This window comes from Daphnia pulicaria, chromosome 4 (genome assembly GCF_021234035.1).
Source record: "Daphnia pulicaria isolate SC F1-1A chromosome 4, SC_F0-13Bv2, whole genome shotgun sequence".
Taxonomy (NCBI): Eukaryota; Metazoa; Arthropoda; class Branchiopoda; order Diplostraca; family Daphniidae; genus Daphnia; species Daphnia pulicaria.
The window spans coordinates 12,658,372-12,677,152 of record NC_060916.1 but is presented as its reverse complement, the minus strand read 5'-3'; the positions used below and the strand labels follow the sequence as shown (position 1 = coordinate 12,677,152).

The 18,781-nt window shown below is 38.7% G+C and overlaps 1 protein-coding gene across 2 annotated transcripts in view; it reads right to left on the bottom strand.

Annotated features, from left to right (window-relative positions):
- Window positions 1-17,795, bottom strand: part of LOC124336855 (serine-rich adhesin for platelets-like) — a 35,770-nt gene extending 17,975 nt beyond the window's left edge. The window contains exons 1-2 of one of the 2 annotated variants that reach the window (XM_046790698.1): window positions 17,725-17,795; window positions 2,086-3,285 (exon numbers count right to left, since the gene is read on the bottom strand). In XM_046790698.1, the coding sequence (XP_046646654.1) occupies window positions 2,086-3,285; window positions 17,725-17,780 (1,256 nt within the window). In that variant the 5' untranslated portion in view covers window positions 17,781-17,795. Of the gene's footprint in view, window positions 1-2,085; window positions 3,286-11,746; window positions 12,473-17,724 lie in introns of those variants that run through there. The other variant, XM_046790697.1, reaches the window with a different exon arrangement.
- Window positions 17,796-18,781: the final 986 nt, after the last annotated feature.

The following is an 18,781-nucleotide window of genomic DNA, read 5'->3' as shown; positions in this document are numbered from 1 at the left end:
GCCACACAAACGTCCAACGTGAACAGACCGGCCTCGTGGTCAACTACAAACTGAGCAGAAATTTGTTCAAAACTCCCAACCTAAAATAAAAAACCCCCCCACCCAACGAAAAGGCCTTTTCTCTCTGTGTAAGTTGGTTGGGTGGTGGGGGGACTAAGAACCCGAAGGGTCTAGAATAAGGCAAAGGGAGAGGCCATAATAATATACATATGTATATATGTACATGGTAGAAGGGGAGGAAGAGAGGGAAATAAAGGAAGAAGCAGAAGAAGAAGAGGAAGAATAAAGCCCTCGAGGCTTCACACAAGGTCGTCCAATGCTTAAAGGTTGGAACTTGGAACAAGAAGAAGAAGAAAAATAGGAGTTCCTATCGAAATCTCCTACTACCCGCAACAACGACATGGCGACTGTGCGAGGTCGATCAAATGAATCGAATAATACATTTCCACTCAACTATAATCTTGATCAAAATAAATATTGAATTAATCACGCCACGCTCCCGATTTTTTTTAAAAATCCCGTTCGGTTATATTCCCGAAAAAAAATCTCTGACAAACATTTTCGTGTCACGTAACATAGTTTCGTGACGCCCAACATCTTTTTGAATATACCCCCGAAAAAATTTGATTTTTCTAAATAAAAAGAAGAAGAGACACCACCCATCGTGAGCCGCCAGCCGAACGGAGCGCACGCGCGGTAATATGATTTGTGCTCCGAGGGATTCTTCTTTTCTTCTTTCAAACATTTTCTTTGATGCCCTTAAGTTAAATAAAAAGTTTCTTCGATTCGTTGGTGTGTGTGTGTGTGTGTAATCATCTCTAGAAAGAAAATAGGAGGACCCAGAGATAGATGTTAATCACAATTTACTGCCCTTTAGCGCCGCGGAATGAATCTAATTCAAGTTGAGTCTTTTCTTCTTTTCTTTTCTTTCTTGTGTGTGTTTACACACGACTATCGCCGCTGATGATCAGATTCACAAAAAAAGATTTTTGGGGGGAGAATTTCTCTTTTTTTGTGTGTCGTCGTGATCGTGTCACGAAGGGGCGCAGAGGGCCAAGAGTGTAGGGACCAAACGATTTGGCGGGACCGGACCATAAATCTTTCTGGCCAGAGATTTAACGACGACAGTTGCAGCAGCAGCACTGCCCAAGACAGTCGTCAACGTTTTCCTTTTCATTTCAACGAAAAAATGTTTCTTATACTGAATAATAATAAAAATGGCCGGAATGAAATGAAAAAAAAGTACTACAAACACCGACGACGACCAGAGTACACATTTGACATTCTTGGGGTTCCTTAATTTGAATGAAAACTTGTCTGTCTCTCCCCAATGAATTATTGTCGTCGTGTTTTTTGGGTTGTTGTGTTATCTATCCGGAGAATAAAAAAGACATTTCTCAATTTCACTTTGTTTTTCAACTTGTCCAGACTTGTGCCGCCGCCCATTTTGTTTTTTATTATTTGAATTTGTTTTTTAAATTTTTGAAAATGACGTCACTGGATCAATAGTTGAACAGTCTCGCTAATTTTTGTCGGCGTTGATAACAACAGGTGAGAATGACGTCACTTGTTAACATCCAATGAATCATCGAACCCACCGAAGAAAAATACAAAAAATAATTCGCATCGATTCGGTCGTGAGCTGCAAATTTTTTCCCAGTTAAATATTTTTGTGGCTTTTTCTGTTTGTTATTTTTGACTCAGGGGTCGTGTGTGCATATTACAAGAGTTCATTATTATGAGCACCGCCCCCATTCTTCTTCTTCTCCTTCAACGGAATAATAAACAATCTGAATTGCAAATTTGACTCTTTTTTGTTCGGCCACCATCCAGCGTTATCAAAAGGTTAAACATATTTTCCTTTTTTTTAAAAAGATAAATAAATAATCTTTTGTCTCCCAACCAAAATTTCTTAATCCAGCGCCCATTTATCAGCTAACCTTTTTATTTTTTATTTTTCAATTTTTCAAAAATCCCGCCAAAAAATTCCTTTGAAAAGATGTGGGGGACTAATTTTTCATCCGTATGGAAATGCGGAACGATACGGGATGGAATTTAAAACAAAATAGTTTGGATTTCCCTTACCTGGGATGAACGCGGTTGCTATGGCGATGATGTGGCGATGGGTTGGCTGTGATGAAGGGCGCGTTGCCCGGCTGTTTGGCCGGGCTGTGGCCGTTGATAGGAGCCGCCACCGTCGATCCCGATTGCTGTTGTTGTTGTTGTTGCTGTTGTTGCTGCTGGTAGGGTAAATTGCGGATGAGATCCGGTTCCAGCTGTTTCTGGTGGTTGGACCAGCTGTACTGGTGCGAGGCGAACATTTCATAGTTGACGTAATCCGCATCCGCACCTCCGGACGATGAAGTCGACGCGTAATAATTCACCACTCGACTGTTGCTACTGCTGCTGCCCACTGTCGTTTGTGCCTGGCCGTTGCTGTAGATGGGCTCTGACGGACTTGTACTGCCGGCCTGGTGCTCCTGCTGCTGCTGGATGTGAACGCCAGACGAGCGTCCATCGACGACAGTGGTTGAATCGTGGATGCATTTCTTTGAAGGGCTTTTGTTATTGAAATGGCCGCCAGGGAGGTGATGGAGTTGGCTCCAATTGTTTCCAGCCGCCGGCGCATTATTTAGATTAGTACAAGGTGGCGGTTGCTGTTGGCTCGTCGACACTGTTGTTGTTGTTGTTGCCGATGGATTGTCTTTCCCGCCGCTAGATGGCAGCCCTTCCGATTTCGTCCGAGTCAAAGGAGGGGGAGGAGCTCCCGAATTGTTGCCGGCCGGCGATTTGCCCGTATCGCCACCTTTGGGCGGATGGTCAGACGAGATGGAAGAAGATTTGGAAGAGGACGACGACGATTTGCTGCTGCCGAAGCGCCAGCGGAACGATTCCCGCATTCCGGAATTCTCCTTGAAGGGCGTGCGGGAGGTTACTGCCGTTCCGCCGGAAGCATCCGGCTCGCTGAAACTGTGACTCCGTTGCGGGGTATTGGAGTTGGCCGCTGGGCGTTGAGCCACGGCGGATGCAGCAGCAGCAGCAGCCGGAGTGGCCGGATCATTGCCGGAAGGAGCCGGATGATCGGAATTGGTCGTCAGCTGTCGTTCCGAGGCCCAGTTGCGTCTCTTGCGCAATCCTTTGCCTTCGCTGTGATAGGCTGGATTGTTGCGATCCGGCCGGAAGTGTTTGAGAAACCTGGCAGCCGATGATTCGCGCCGCTGGACAGGATTAATCATGGCGTCACGAGCTTCTGCATCGTCGCCATTTTGGCTCATCACCGCTTTCCTGTCATGAAAATAAACAATTTCCAAATTAATTAATTGAATTACAATTTTTTTAATTATCATTCTGAATAATAAATAATTGTAAATACAGATAACATATTGAAATTTCGAAATGATTTTAAATGAATTAAAATTGAATAAATCAAATCAAATTGAAATGATTTCAATTGTTAAACATTTCCTTTCTCCTTTCCAATAGAATTTGTGAAAATCGGAGACAATGCGACCGCATTAGATAAAACGATCAAGTTAAACGACTTGGGATCCGGCGATTCGCTCAACGGAATTCCCATGAAAGAAATAAGAAATAAGAAAAGAGAAAGAAATTAAAAAACATTTCCTTCCTTTCTCTGACATAACAACAATTTCCATTCTCCTATTTCTCTTTTTTATCTCAAGACTGTGTGCACTACACTACACAGCTAGACAACAACATCCACCAACCATTCACAAAAATGAAAACTTGCTCAATAGAAAACCTCATTAAAATCGCATTATCAACATTCTCTTTGGAAATCATTAAGCCAACTCGATTTTCTTTTGAAAAAAAAAAATCTGTTCATTCATTCATTCATTCATTCCGGATTTGAAATTCTTCCAATGTAAAAAAACAACTTCCCAAAAGAGCAATACAGAATTTGACATACTTTTACGCCCGGCGGGCCTTGGTTACTGTGATTCCTACTACCTGATTTGCATATCAAGTACAACAACGCATAGGGTAAACATGAAAGTTGTTCTATCCTTTTATTCCCCATAGATGTACAAACTTGGGAGAGAATAAATTCGCTCTACATATCAAATAGCCGCGCCCTTTGAATTTATATATTTTATAATTGTTCTTGTATTTTTTCGGTTAAATGATGTGTCGGGATTAGCCGGGAGAATTACAAAGAAAAAAGAAAAATGCCTACGGCCCAAGTCGATTTCTTGCGAGATGAGAAATCGTGCGGAAGCATATTCCGTGAATTAAAAAACAAAAAAAGATGAAGGATATGTGGCCAGGTGGGATGCTGCAGCAGTAGTAGTAGGCTATCGCCACACCATCAGGCAATATTTAATCATGTAATATATACACACACGCCATTCAAAGTTTCCTGGCTGGAGAGAGAGAAAAGGGGCAAAAATTGTTGATGACGAGCGAGAAAAAGAAAAGAAAAAAAATGGGTGATAATGATGAATGATGATGACTATAAAACCGGCTGCGCTTCAGCTCTCGTTCGGTACACACACACATCCCTTGGCCACCACCAAATCCCCTTCAAATAAAAAGAAAAAAATAACTCTGAAAATTTAAATATTCAAAATTGTAGAGAGAGGGGGGGGGGGCCTGGGATTGTGATGATGCCCCCCGGAGTCTATTCGGACATTGAAAGACCAAAAGTGAATCAAAAGAAGAAGATGATGAATATGTCTGGACCAATAAGAAAGAAGAAAAAACAAAAAAATGGGAGAAGAGAAAAATAAAGGGGTCACTTCTCCCGGAGTCCAAGTAGCTCAAACGTAAAATCGCACGATTTTCTTCTTCATATCCCAGGTGCGTGAGCCACTTGGGGGCCGCGCCAGGGCATGAAAAATAATTTTGATGAAGAAGAAGAAGAAGAAAAACTAAATCATCATCTATAATTATTAATAATATTATTCCCGACTACAAGTTAAAAATCTAACGGTTGTTGGCGAGAGCACGCGCGCGCCCAGCCAAAGGAGGAGCGACACGAGAAAAAACCGCACGAATCATCAGAAAATCTTTTTTTTTTTTTCTTTTTTCATTTTTTTTTTTTCGGAATGAATGTGTGAATATAAATCACGGAATTATTAAGATGTACATTTTATTTTTCTTATTTTTTAAATATTTTTCTCCAGAAATTTTGATTTTTCCTTCCAAAAATAAAACAGAAAAATAAATTGAGCTATTATTACCAAGGTAATTGGCTCATTGCGTCAAATAGGTGGGGACAGACAAAAGCGGGTCGACCTTTTTCGAGTGACGAAAAAGTTTACAATTATTTTTGGGTTGTTGTGTTTTTAAAAACGACTTCATTCGGCGCCATGGTGGAAGACTCTCTCGTGATTTGTTCCGTCCTCCTTTTCTGCCTACATCTCTTTAATGTCATGTCCCCGATCCCTCCCTCCCTCCCTCCCACCCCCGTTATTATTATGCAATCAGCAAAGACGGTCCCCAGCAGTGTGCGACAGACTCGAGAGTTGACCTCACCGGTAGTAATATAGTAGGTAGGGAAAGTAGTTAAGCTTTAATATTCATTTTCCTAGAATAAATAATAATATCAGGTTGTTGCACTCTGATGTAAATAGTCAAAACATTTGAATAATCTTTTTCATTTTTTCTTTTAATTTCTTCCCGTTTTTGGTCGCCAGGAAAAGGCGACCAGTTTTTTTCTTCAAGTGTCCCGCGGCCACTGCCCAAATGTGGTCCGTCTCTGCCCAGTATCCAACAACCCAACAACATATATAGAACACAGACGGACATGAAAAAGACAGAAAGTGAAATGAAACCAGAAGAAAATAAAATCCTGTTTTTCTCTCTTCTGACGGTGGGGGGAATAATTTAAATAAACTTGAATAAATAAATACGGCACTACATTTATTATGCAGGCACAACCAACCTCTCCCTTGAAAGGTAGACACACACAAAAAATGGGAGAGATTCTGTACGATTCCCAGTATCCGATAAGAGAATTCGAACAGCATCACCTTATATGTACATTTTCTTTGCCTATCCTCGGTTGGGGTTTAAAGGGGGAAGACCCTACATCTACCCAAAATAAACCCAGGGGGCATCACAAAAGAAATCATGTTTCAGATGGCCAAGCCAAACCTTTTGTTTAAAACATTAGTTTGGGCGTGGCAAAAGTCACTTGGGGGTATACCCCATACACACATAATGTTTGCTGGAGAAGAAGGAAAAAAAATTGAACGCCAAACTGTTTGTCGTGATTGGACTTTTTAAAAAAAAAGTTATTTCTTATTTAGTTTTGTTCCATAGAAAAAAGAGTTAACCTCATTTTTCTTAAATTTAAGTGATCCCCTTTCAAATCCAGTCCCGACCGGTTTGAATCTGGAAAACAACAATGGCGTCCGTTTGATTAACAGCAATCCACCATTAAGAATTTGATTTTTTTCTCAATTTTTTTTTTAATATTAAAAAAACAGGACGAGTGAGCGCTCATAAGGAAAATATATAATTTCCGGTTCGGAATTAATGAGAAAAGTTATAAAAAAAATCTAAGTCGACAGATGAATGACGGAGGCCCATCATCATTTTTCACGGAATTAAAAAATATTAAAAGGATCAAAACCGGATTGTTATTCATTTAACTTCATTTGTAACGACAGATGACGGTGTGGAAAAAAATCGAAAAATCTCGTTAGATAATTTTTATAAAAGATGTGTCCATCTTTTTAAAAAAATTCATTATTTAAATCAAAAAAAGTGAATCGAAAATGGACGCCCTTCACGTCGACGCTTGTCATATCTGAACGCGACAAAAAAGGTGGGCGGAAAGAGAAAAAAAAGAAAAAAATATTCCGGGTGGATTTGGATGCAGCGAGCTGGACAAGAAAAGGTGGCCATCATCATCATCACGCCCCCATTGAAAGAGGTATATAGCCCGAGGCCATTTCAGACTCTCTTCTCATCTTCTTTTCTTTTAATGAATAATGATGTGATGGTCTCCTGCTGCTCCTGCTGCTCCTGTCACGCTACTCTGGTCAGCACGTCCTTGACAAGGTGACAGTCAGGGGTCTCCTCTTTTATTTGATGACCAAAAAGAAGAAAAAAATCTGCGCCATTGAAATTCTCGATGAAAAGAGAAGGAAAAAGAAAACGTAAGAAAATTACACGGAAAACTTAGAAAGAGAAAAATGACACTAGTACAATAGCCGCCCAGGGATGACTGGCCTCGCGCCATTATGTAGAAAAATACAAATTATTCAATGGACAGAAGAAGAAAAAGAAGAAGATGGAATCAAAAAGTTTCCCATTTTTCCACTTCAAGGGTGGAGCAGCCAAAGTGCGCGCCATCCAAGTATATAATTAAGAAATGAATAAATAAAGCCGGCCAACGCTATCTATGCAGAGAGTACTACAGTGAAAGTTGCGTCAGAAAAATTTACTTGTTTCTTTTTTTCTTTCTTTATTTATTATTCCTGGTGGGTGAATCGATCAAACGTTCAAAGGAGCTCCCCGTGATGGATCGTTTGGACCTTTCTCCTCCCCGTACGTTTTATTTTTTAGATTTCTTTTAACAATACAAACATCAACTTAAAATATTATTTCCACCCCAATCAAGAAAAAAAAAGAAAAATGTTTAAACTTTTGTCCCTAATATTTTATTTTAAAAAATTTGTCGATAGAAAGATACTGGACTTTTTGATAACAAAGACGCCTATTGTCTGCTTCTATTTAGAAAATAGGCCGGGATAATCGGAGGGGGAAAAATATTTTTCTTCCTTCTTTCAACTCAAAATAGGATATCATCTATAAAAGAAAGGGGGGGGGAGATTATGCTAAGGGCCTGTGTCTAGTGTGTAAAAAGAAGACGCGTGAGCATAATATCATCATATCCACGAGCCGGACTTGATGGCCGACCGGCCGGCCGGGGGGAATTTTACCCAAATAAGGTTCAAAACATATGGACAGAGAGGGGGGGGGACCCTATTTATAAATTATTTCTTCAAAATAAAAAATATTTCTTTCAGGACTATTAACCTTAAATTTATACACACAAATGATTTGGGAAGAGTCAGCCACACACACACACACACATATGGTTGTGACCTAGCCCCCGGGGGTTATTTATTTAAGGGGTCGAATACATAACAATAAAAATTATTTCGGGGTTTCTTTTGGTATTTTTATTTTTGGTCATTTTTTTATTTTCTAGAAAAAAATAAAAGTTGCCACAAATTTGTTTTCATTTTTCTTTCCAAATTCTCATCCCGTTTATCCGCTCGTTTACGTGTTCAATTGAGCGCGAAACCGAAAACTGTTGGGCGCATTTGTGAGGATACGGCCGATTAAAAAATGAAAAAAATAAAAATAAAATAGACGTCAGTAAGTTCCGAGATTAGCAGACCCTCAAAAAATAAAAACGAATTTACAAAAAGAAAAAAAAAAAAGTAGGAAAAATATAACTCTCCACACTATAACACCCCCCGGAAGGTTTTAATCCAAGAGAGAAGAAAAAAATAAAAATTTTGATAAAATAATTTGAATAAAAAAGGAGAAATACTATACATCACGACGAATCATCTTTTCTCTCGCTGTTCTTAGAATAAAATGAAAAAAATATGCTTCTTCTTTCTCGACTATTTTCCTCGGGTTTCGTTCGTGAGGTGTTTTTTTTTTTCTACCTTGTCGTGTGTTTCACCTTGCCAACGGGCACACACACAGCGGATGATGCTCTCCGTTGTATTCATCACTGGGGGTGGAAGGAATAAGAGAATAGAAAAGGTTTGGAAGGGAGAGAAAGAAGGGGGATGAAAATGTGGAAGAAGAAAGAAAAGAAGAAGAAGAACGACGACATGCAATCAACGGTGGAAAAGGGAGGGGAAAGGTCACGAACGAAAAAGAAACCCGGAGAGAGAGAGAGAAAGAATACATTTATACAAAATATATATACGTATAGACTCCGGGAATTTTCAACCACAAAACGACCCCAAAAAATATATAAAAGAAATAAATTATTTTTCGGTGTGATGGAAGAGATGCTTATTATATCATAGGGAGAGAGAAAGAAGAGATTTTTTTTTCCTTGTCGATAAAAATTTTTCAAAGAGACTTTCACTTTATCTCTATTTCTTTAAGAGCTTTAGTAGTAGTATAGCACTTTCACCCAGCATCACGGAATCTTTTTCAAGAAAATTCTCAAACTGCTACAAAAAAGAAAAGATTTTATTTATTGCCTTTTGTGTTCGTTCACGAAAAAAAAGGGAAATCTTTCGGGGGTTAGACTCTAAATATAGGTCACATACACGATGTATATTTGTATCGAATGTAATTGGCGAAGATGTATTATTAGTTGCGTTATTTATATCATAAAACCTTGGACCGAATATTTGATTTGATTCCCATATCCTTGGCCACCAAAATAAAAAACCAGTAAAATTCCACGGCGATTTGCACAATCCAATGAAATCCCCCCCCTCATTTTTTCCAATGTCGATTCGATTGAATAATTACATTAATGATTCATTCGAGGGAGAATTTCATCGTTGGACAAGATTCGTGGGAAACCAGGGTCGATGCAAATTCCCTGCCCGCAAAAATAGAATTCCAATTCGTTTTATAATCGCCCAAATACAAAAGGGTAAAAAAATCAAATCAAAACGTGAAATTTATAATTGAACAAAAAGAAAATAGGAACAAGTCGGGACCAGTTTGATACACTCCCCTTTTAATATGTCCATATTATTATTTCAGGACGACTCGTTTCGCTTAGTAACTAAACCTGTTTTCTGTGTGTCTTTCCCATTTGATGAATCAAATTCGCCCATTTAGACTTGCCGACATTTGTGTCTACTTCATTTCGCTTTCGATAGTTTCGATAAGGCCAAAGTGGTCCCGATAGAGACGAACACACGAGCAGAAGAATCGAATAAAAGCTTTTAATCGGCATTTTTTTGTTTTCATCAGAGAGATTCTCGGGACAACCTTGATTGTTGTTTGTTGCAGAAACCACTTTTTTCCACCCAACTTTTGAAGGTGAAACAAACACAATTCACTTGCGCAAAAAAAGAAGAAATGTTTCCAAGGTCTCTCATCTTCATCCCACGAAATTTAATTTAATACGAGAGAAAACCTAAATTCAACTAGATAGAGACTAAATGAAGAAACAAGAACTGTTCATTAAAAAGTTAGTCGGCCGCCGCCACTGCCGCCATCGAGGGGGTTGGAAAAAGAGGAGCCGCCTATACAGCAAAAGAATTTCTTATATATATTTAGACGTTTTGTGTGTAGCTGTGTGTGTTCTTCATGCGGTGATGTTCGATGGGGTTACCCTTTTATCTATCCTACTCACAAAAAAGAGGGTTGGTTGAAAAGGAGGGGGCTATCGGAATTCCAAAAACTTTAACATCTTTCTTCTTCTTCGAGGTTGTTGTACTCCCCATTCTCATCTGACCGTGAAAACAAGGGAGATAAATAGGGGGCTATAGGTGTGTGTGTGTCTATTGTGGCGGCAAAAAAATAAATAGAAAGGTACTCAAGGGCTATATATATTCCTGGGCGTGCGAAAACTAATATATCTATATACCACCCTGTTAAGTCGGTCCAGAAAGACATTCCTTCTTCCTGTTTCTTCTTGAAAATTTTTTTAAGTGTTGATGATATCAAAAAATAGTTGTTTTCAAAAAAAAGAAGAAGATGTTAATTCCCCCTGTGATCCTGGGGGGAATTGACCAATGATCCCGGCTTGAAAACTGGACAATTTAGTTGTTAATGATTCGAAAGTTTTTATTTTTTTACGACAGGAAACTTGGGTATGGGTCCTGGGATGCTGATTAGCCATATAATGAGCTGTGAACTCAACTCTACACCTGATTGTTGAAGGTTATCATCTGAGCAAGTCTCTAACCTTCTTCCATCGGATCATATCCGGCCCGATTGGGAGCTAGAGAGAGGACAAAGACACCGTGAAAAGAGGTGGGTGGGGGGGGACAGGTTCACGATAGCGAATCACCCCCAAGGGGGTTAGAAAAAGTGAAACGTGTGTGTGTGTCTCTTATAGACTTGTCGGTCGTTTCAAAACACAGAGGTTCAAGGGCGAGTCGAACGCCAAAATGGCGTCATGTGCATACACACACAGTGTCTAGTAACGTTAGAAATTTCCCACGGAAGCAATTGAGTTACAAACAACAATTTTCTCCCTCTTTAAAAATGAAAATCAACTTTAAATGGAGCCACCAGGGCTCGGCGTTTAAAATAGGTGACGTGATCGATCAACCCCCCCTACAAGAGAGAAAAGTTTGTCCAGGGAAACCAAAAAATCTGTTTTTGATGAATCATGGATATAAAGAAAAGTTTCCAGTAAGGGTCGACTTCTTTTTCTTCTTGACATGGAAAAAGAATAAGAACAAGACAAAAGTTTTTCTTTTGGTCATACGTCATTGACCCTCTCTGCGTTTAAGTAAAAAACCAGCATCTTTTTGTATTTATTTCTTCTTCAGACCCTTGTTACTAAGTATGCCCGCTAGCCTTTTTGAGAATAAAAACGTGTTTTATATGGATAGGGGGGGTTATAGAAATCTCTCGCCCACCCACAATGGAGGGGGATCAACCGAATCCCGAAACTCAAAAAGATTTATCGGTAGATTGAAACGGTCTAGTGCCAGAGGGTTCATCAATTTCTAGACCCAGTAAAACATTTCAAACGAAAATTTCAAAACCGGTTTTTTTTTTTTTATGAACGAAGACCCCGGGACTGATGTGAACAAACACCCACCTGTACTGTTGGACATCTTTTTTGATGCTGCCTTTAGGCTTGATGAAAGGGAAGGCCGTTTTGCGATCGCGTTTCGTCGCCATGACGACCGCCGATCAACAACTTGTTGGTGGAAAATTCGTGACTTCTTCTTCTTCTTCTCGGTCGATTTCTATTTTTTTGAACCGAAAACGCCTCAACAAATGACGGGCCCGCCCATCTCGTTCGACTCTTCTTTCTTCGTGAAAAATATATCTAAAAACTGCACTGCACTGCACACACACACACACACACCGAAACACTATTTTTTAAAATCAAAATACCAAAAATTTCAATGTGTAAAAGATGGTGACGCCATTTTGGTTTCTCAAACGTGACGACGCATCATCGACCCGAAAAAATATGTTTCACCCGTGTGTGTCTGGCGAATCATTAACGACTATAAAACATCACCTGATGATGATGGCATTCCATCATCTTTAAATTTTGAAACACACAGACACACACACACGGCAGACACAAAGGAACACGACACACTTTTGATATTCCACCACGTGGCGATCACGAATATTCACAATCACAGAGTGTCGTTACCATTTTCTTTTCTCAAATCTCAAATAATAATTCGGCGGAAATTTTGATGGAAATAATTTAGTTGTTCCTTTATGTGAATTTTGTTGGGTCTTTTTTGTTAGTTTTGAACGTTCAGACGGAAAGTGGGACCGTCCCGCTCGTGTTGGTGGCCGAGCCTCGACTGACTGTCGGAACGGGTGGCGGCTCAGGTTGGGTGAGGGTGGGGTGGGTGGAGATGCAAGGAGGAGGGAGGTGGCCTACTCTTCCCCTCTTTCTCTGGCTCTGTTTCTCAGGAGATAGAAACTCGTAAAAATCAAAATGGCGGTTTCACCTTCGGGCGCATTTAGATGTTATTATTATTATATTTTGTGTGTGTGTGTGTGTTGCCGACGACGACGACGACGCAAGGACACACATCATTTGGCGAAACAAAATTTTTGTTCATTCTTTTATTTTTAACGTCGTTCACACGAAGTTTATTTCTTTTTGAGAAAAAGAAAATTTCGAATCATTAGCGGATCTTTTCAAGTGGCCACCACCACTAGCAGACGACGACGTAGCACAAGGTGTCGTGACGGAAGTGGACTCTTGAAAAATCCCACCTGGCCTACACTACTAGTACTACTACTGGGAATTGACACAGAGAAAATAAATAAAAGTTTTAATTCACTTTTATTAACTGGAAATAACATTTCTCTATGATGAAGATGATGAAATGCCTTGATCACGACCAGGGCTTTTGGTGCTGCAGACGACATTATGACTGTTTTTAAGGTACCAGAAAGGTTAGACATTATTTTAATTTCCAACCGGATAAGTTTGTTTTATATCCTCCTCCCACCTGATTACATTATTATTCTTTCCAGAGATTTTTATTTTTAAACCAAGACCACACAATGAACATAAATCTTTTTTCTTCTTCTTTTTTGCGGTCGTTCGTCAAAAGAAAAAGAAAAAATTCACGGTCGGCTGGAACATCCGTGATAATTTATTATATTCTTTTGATCAAATTTTGATTTTTTGGATATTTTTATTTTTCTCGGTCGAGTTGAGAAAAATTTCACTTTCGAAACATCACGAAAATGAATTTCATTGTGAAATTCGTGTTGAATTGCGAAGGCCGTTCATCAGTGCAGATCTCTCTCTCTCGTCGTGAATGTGTTGCCATCCCCCTCCTTCCACTCCCAAATTGGAGCTAAATTAAGAACGGGAGTTTAGAAATTTCGTGCAGCGTGATGAAATTATTTAAGAAATAAAAAAAGAGAAAATATCTATTGTCAAGATCAAGTTCATTTTATTTCTTAATTCTTATTTGTGAAACATTTATAATGAATCGATTTTGATTCAAATTTTATGTATACCGAAATTTCAATAAAACTGACGAAATATTTAGCCTTGCATTTATTTTTGGAATGCAAATAACTCGCATATCGTATTTCTAAAAATCAAATAAATACCCGCCGAAATCCTTTATCCATCAAATAATATCAAAGAAAAATTCCAATAACGGCGAATCGGTTGACAGTAACGGAGAAAAAATAACCCAAACAATTCGATAAGAATAAAGAAAACAATTTTATCAAACATCTTTTATTCCCTCCTTTAAAAACTTCCGGATATCTTTAAAAAATAAAATAAAACATTCAATAAATATTTATTTGAATTCGTTGATCTCGAAAACAATTGATATGGTAGCCTATATAAGCCTGACTGGAATGTTTGATTTAAATTTAATACACTGAACTGCTAGTCTACTATATGGTTTATTTTTAAAAAACCAGGTGCCCATATTATATTCTTTTATTCAACAAAATAAAATATCTTGTGCGTCTTTTTCTCCCACGGGCGAGAAGTAAAAGGGGTCGTCGTTTTTCCGGTCTTCTTATTCCACCCCTTCACAGTCAATTGCTCTTCTTTGTCTCTGAATTTTCTTGTATATTTTTTAACTCAGTAGTGGCCCTTTTCTTGAATCATATTTTACCTAAATTTTTGGGTGGGTGAAAAAATCTATCGGAAGTTAAAAAAGGAGAGGAAGCAGCTGATGATGCTCCCACCTTGTGTGTGTGTAATGAAGGCGATGGGCATTAGTGGGTCTTCTTCTTGGTGGGGGGAAGGTTTTTTGGATTTCCTCAATTTTGTTTGTGTGTAAAAAGAAAGAAAAAAAAGAAAAAAAAGAGTCGAGTCAATTATCGGCTAGTTTATATAATGCCAGGACTCCGGAGAGACCGTGAGACACAATCATTCTGTCCCTCCACGCTCTTTTTCTCCAACTGTTTATGGACGTTGTTCTTCTTCAGCTCTCTCACAGTCTACAACATTTGGTTTCTTTTTTCTTTTCTTTCGTCGCTATAATATAAAGAAAAAATATATATAAAATCTTAAAGAAATTTTATTTTTATTTTTCGCCCTCTTCCATCTCATTTGAATATAAGCAAATTTTGTCTGAACGATCCCGGCCAATAATATTCTTGCCCATTTTGTTATAGTTCGATTTTCTAGTCATTTACTTTTTTCTAGCTCGTCTACTCCGTGATACTGCAATAATAATAAAGTAGATGCACACAGAAAGCTCATCTGCATAAAGCTAACGGGTTGATCATCATCACGCTGGTATTTATCAGGAAGCCGCTCGTGAGCAAAGTTTTATTTGATTTTTTTGGCAGCAGCAGCAGCTGTTATGGGGGGGGGGGGGGAGAGATCGCGCTGATTGGGAGAAAATTCGATCGTCTTAAGAGGAGAGATAACGAGCTTCCAAGACTTATGACACACATCGTTTATCATATCCAGTCGATTTTTACAATAGCCAAAAAATTTCTCTATTCTCCCAATTTGGCGATGATCGCCGCCGTGATTTTTATTAATTGTAATTTAATTTTTTTGTTTTTTAAAGATTTGAAAAAAATGTATAGTAACTGTTTCTTTTTCAATAAAAATAAAATAAAACAAAAAAATACCGTTTCCCCATATCTTGTTGGACATAAATCCGGCCGTGATCGACCGTCTCTCTAGCGACTCACGACTTTTTATTTGATTTTTTTAAACAAGAAATCCACCACGGGGCGTTCGCGCGCTGCATTCCATCGAGAAAATGTATTTAATTTCTTTTGATTATATTTTACAAACACAACAGCGTCCAAAAAAGAAAAAAAAAAGGGATTCCTCCCAGTCTCTGTTTTTTTTTTTTCTGTTTCGGGATTTACAACTCTCGGCCAATAATAAAAAAATAAATAAATAAATATCGTGAGAGGCGGCAAAAGATGTATGCATATAAGAAAGTTCGCGACCTAGCTTTCTTATACTTCCAGCTCGATCGATCTATATTTGCATAACATAATTAGAATCAATTGCGGCGCACACTGAAATTTATTTCGGGACTAATTTTATTTTTTTTAATTTTCGTGTGATGTAAAAGAAGTTTATTTTTATTTTTTATTTTTTCACGTATACACGCCTGAATAATTTTTACAACAAACTTTGTGTGCGCGGGGCTTCGGGTGTCTCTTGTCCTCCTGTTGTTATCCCCCCCCCCTTCAAACTCTGACGAACGAACTTTCTGATCCAATTGTTTTTTAACCCCCCACCCCCCTTTTACCTTTTTATCGACAACAAAACATGAAATACGAAAAACAACAACAATGTTGTCCGTGTGTCTCATTATTTCCATTTCATCGAACCCAGCAACCAACCCACAAAATTTAATTATCAAATTCGAAATTTTCGTGTAATTTAATTTAAAAAAACGGGCGGGAATTTCAAATTTAAATGGGCGGGAAAATTTCGAATTTTTAAATGGGCGGGAAATTTGGTTGGATTATAATAAGACAAACGAGAAGACAAAATCTTAGCCAACCGGTTGAAAGCAAAACAAAAAGGGCGCCTACGCACGTTAGATGCGAAATGATTATTACATCTCGACTGGATCACCATCATCGTCGTCGTCACTTTCTCTTTGCCGAATTTCGACCGACGACGAGAGGGATCACGGCCGATATCAAACGCTCAAAAACTCGGCGGGGGGAAATTGCCCGCGTGAAAGTCTCTAAGCAACACGACGACACACCCCAAAATTGGGGTTCCCCTTTTTTTGCGTGAAATGAAAAAAAAATAAAATAAAACCAAAAGTAAAAAATGAGTCGACCTCCGCCATCTGCAGCAGCAGCTTTCTATTATGGACGGCGCGGTTCACGAAAAGGTTCACGACAAAAATTTGAATGTCCGCGCGCGCGCTTTTACTTTCTCTCTTCTTCTTTTCATTTTTATCGCGGGGTTGAACACGTTCACGATCTCTTCGTGTGTTGGCCTCCCGAAAGGAATCAACCAGCTAGCGCCAGCAGAAGATATGGCCGATAAAAATGTGACCATCGATCTCTCACGGTGGGGAAATCACGAACCATCACGAAAAAAAGAGTCTATACACAGTCACAATTTATTGAACCGGAGAAATGTGAAATAATCAAATCGCGTCGTCTTTTTCCACGAAAAGTAAAAAGTGTCTTTTCTTCTTTGTTGTTGTTGTTGTTGTTGTTGTTGGGATCACTACCCCCTTGACAGGTAAGAAGGGGGAAACAATGGCACTCTAAACAGCAACCCAAAAATTTGACAAAACAAAAAATTTCAAAAAGGAGATTCTCTTTTTGATTTTATTTTTCCTGCTGATCGTGTCATCGACCTAAAAACATAATGGACGCTTGACGGTCTCTAAATATTTTTTATTTATCGAAATCCATCGACGTTGAAAAAAAAAAGAAACGGGTCCCCCCCACTCTCACCAAAAAAATTAAAATTTTAAAATTCAAGGTTTTTATCATCTGGCATTTTTAATGTGCGTGTGTCAAAGTGCGTCATTATTAATGGCGGCAATTTTGAAAACCCCCCCGAAAAAATGTCTTCATTCAAACGTATTCAAAAAGTTGGACAAAATAAATAATTCAGTCGGCTGTTATTAGCGTGTCTGTGTCATCTAATGACGGTCATTATTATTAGAAGATGTTGGTGGTGGGGGGGGATGACTCCATTTCGGACTGACGACAATGCGGCGCATATTTCTAAATAATAAATCCATTATTATTTTTTTAAAGATTTTATATACGCGCACCTGAAAATATAAATACAAACGACGCTGTTTTCATCGTCGCTATTTTTTTTTAATGTGTGCACACACACACACACGATTCACGCCGCCGGCGTCATAAACGCGCCTTTATATATATACAGCCGAGAAAAATATAAGAATCGAATGGATTATTTTATATCTATTTCTCCTTTCGATCGGACTATCACGCACTTGACCTTTTGTCGAATCTCGCACACACACGCCATTTCGATGATGATGATCTCACATATAAAAACCCACGCGACGCTTCCGTTTTTTCCCTATGATTTTTTAAAATGATTTTTATTTTTATTTCGTTTACGAGTTCACTCACCTTTTCTTCTTGTTGGGCTGCAGAAGACGGACGCTGCTGTGGATAAACGTCCACATTTTGTAGATTCTCCCGAACGAACTTTTGATTTGTTGGCCACCAAACTGTTTCTATTTAAATATTATTTCCCCTTTTTTTTAAAACATTCAATTCAGACCGAAAAGAGATATTATACAATTTATATAGTCTGTTGTGTTCATTCGCCACCAAAGTGAACGGACGAACGAAAGCGACTGGTGACTTTTTTCTGTTGGAAATCCTAAATACTTTTTTTTTTCGGCCCGCTCCTGCCGGTCTGTGTGGAAGGTGTAATAAACTAAATACCTAGCGAACCCGCACCACCGTCGATAATATGGATTATTTACAGCTGATGGATATCCCCGGCTCCTCGTCGAACCTCTTTTTTTTTTTTTTTTGTTGCTGTTCAAGAGAAGACCTTCGTTCAAAATAGATCGGGAGAAAAAAAAAAAAATCACGATTTTTATTCTTATTTTGCTTTTCCTTTTGTGCGTTGAAAACCTTTTGGACCTTTTAGCTTTGAAAAAAGTTGGTTGAACTGCTGCGCTTCACAACACAGTGCGTATGCGTCTAAACGACTCTCTCTGTGTGTGTCGACGAGAGAGTTAGTCTATTGAATAACAATTTCTTTAATGTCTACAAGTCGACTTCTTCAGGTGCTGCTCCTGCCGATGGAAGAAGAGAAAAACGAACAGTCACGACTCTTCCTTTTTTGATTTATTTCTGACGAATTTTCTTGTCCTTATCGAAGCTCTCACCACAAAAACTGACAATTCAAAGAAGAAAAATAAATAAATAAATAAATACAAGGGATGGTGTTGTTCCAGTTGACCGACTTGAATTTAGTCAGAGTGGGAAAATTTCTTCTTCTTCACTTTTGTAATTCTTTTGAACCATTTAGCGAAACATTCTTTTAAACTACTACAAGAGAGAAATTTTATTTTGTTCAAAGGGGGTTTTTTCTGATTTCCTGGTATAATACATTTACCTATAAAATATCGACCCTAGAGAGTGGCTACATGTTCCTGTTTTTTTTTTCTCT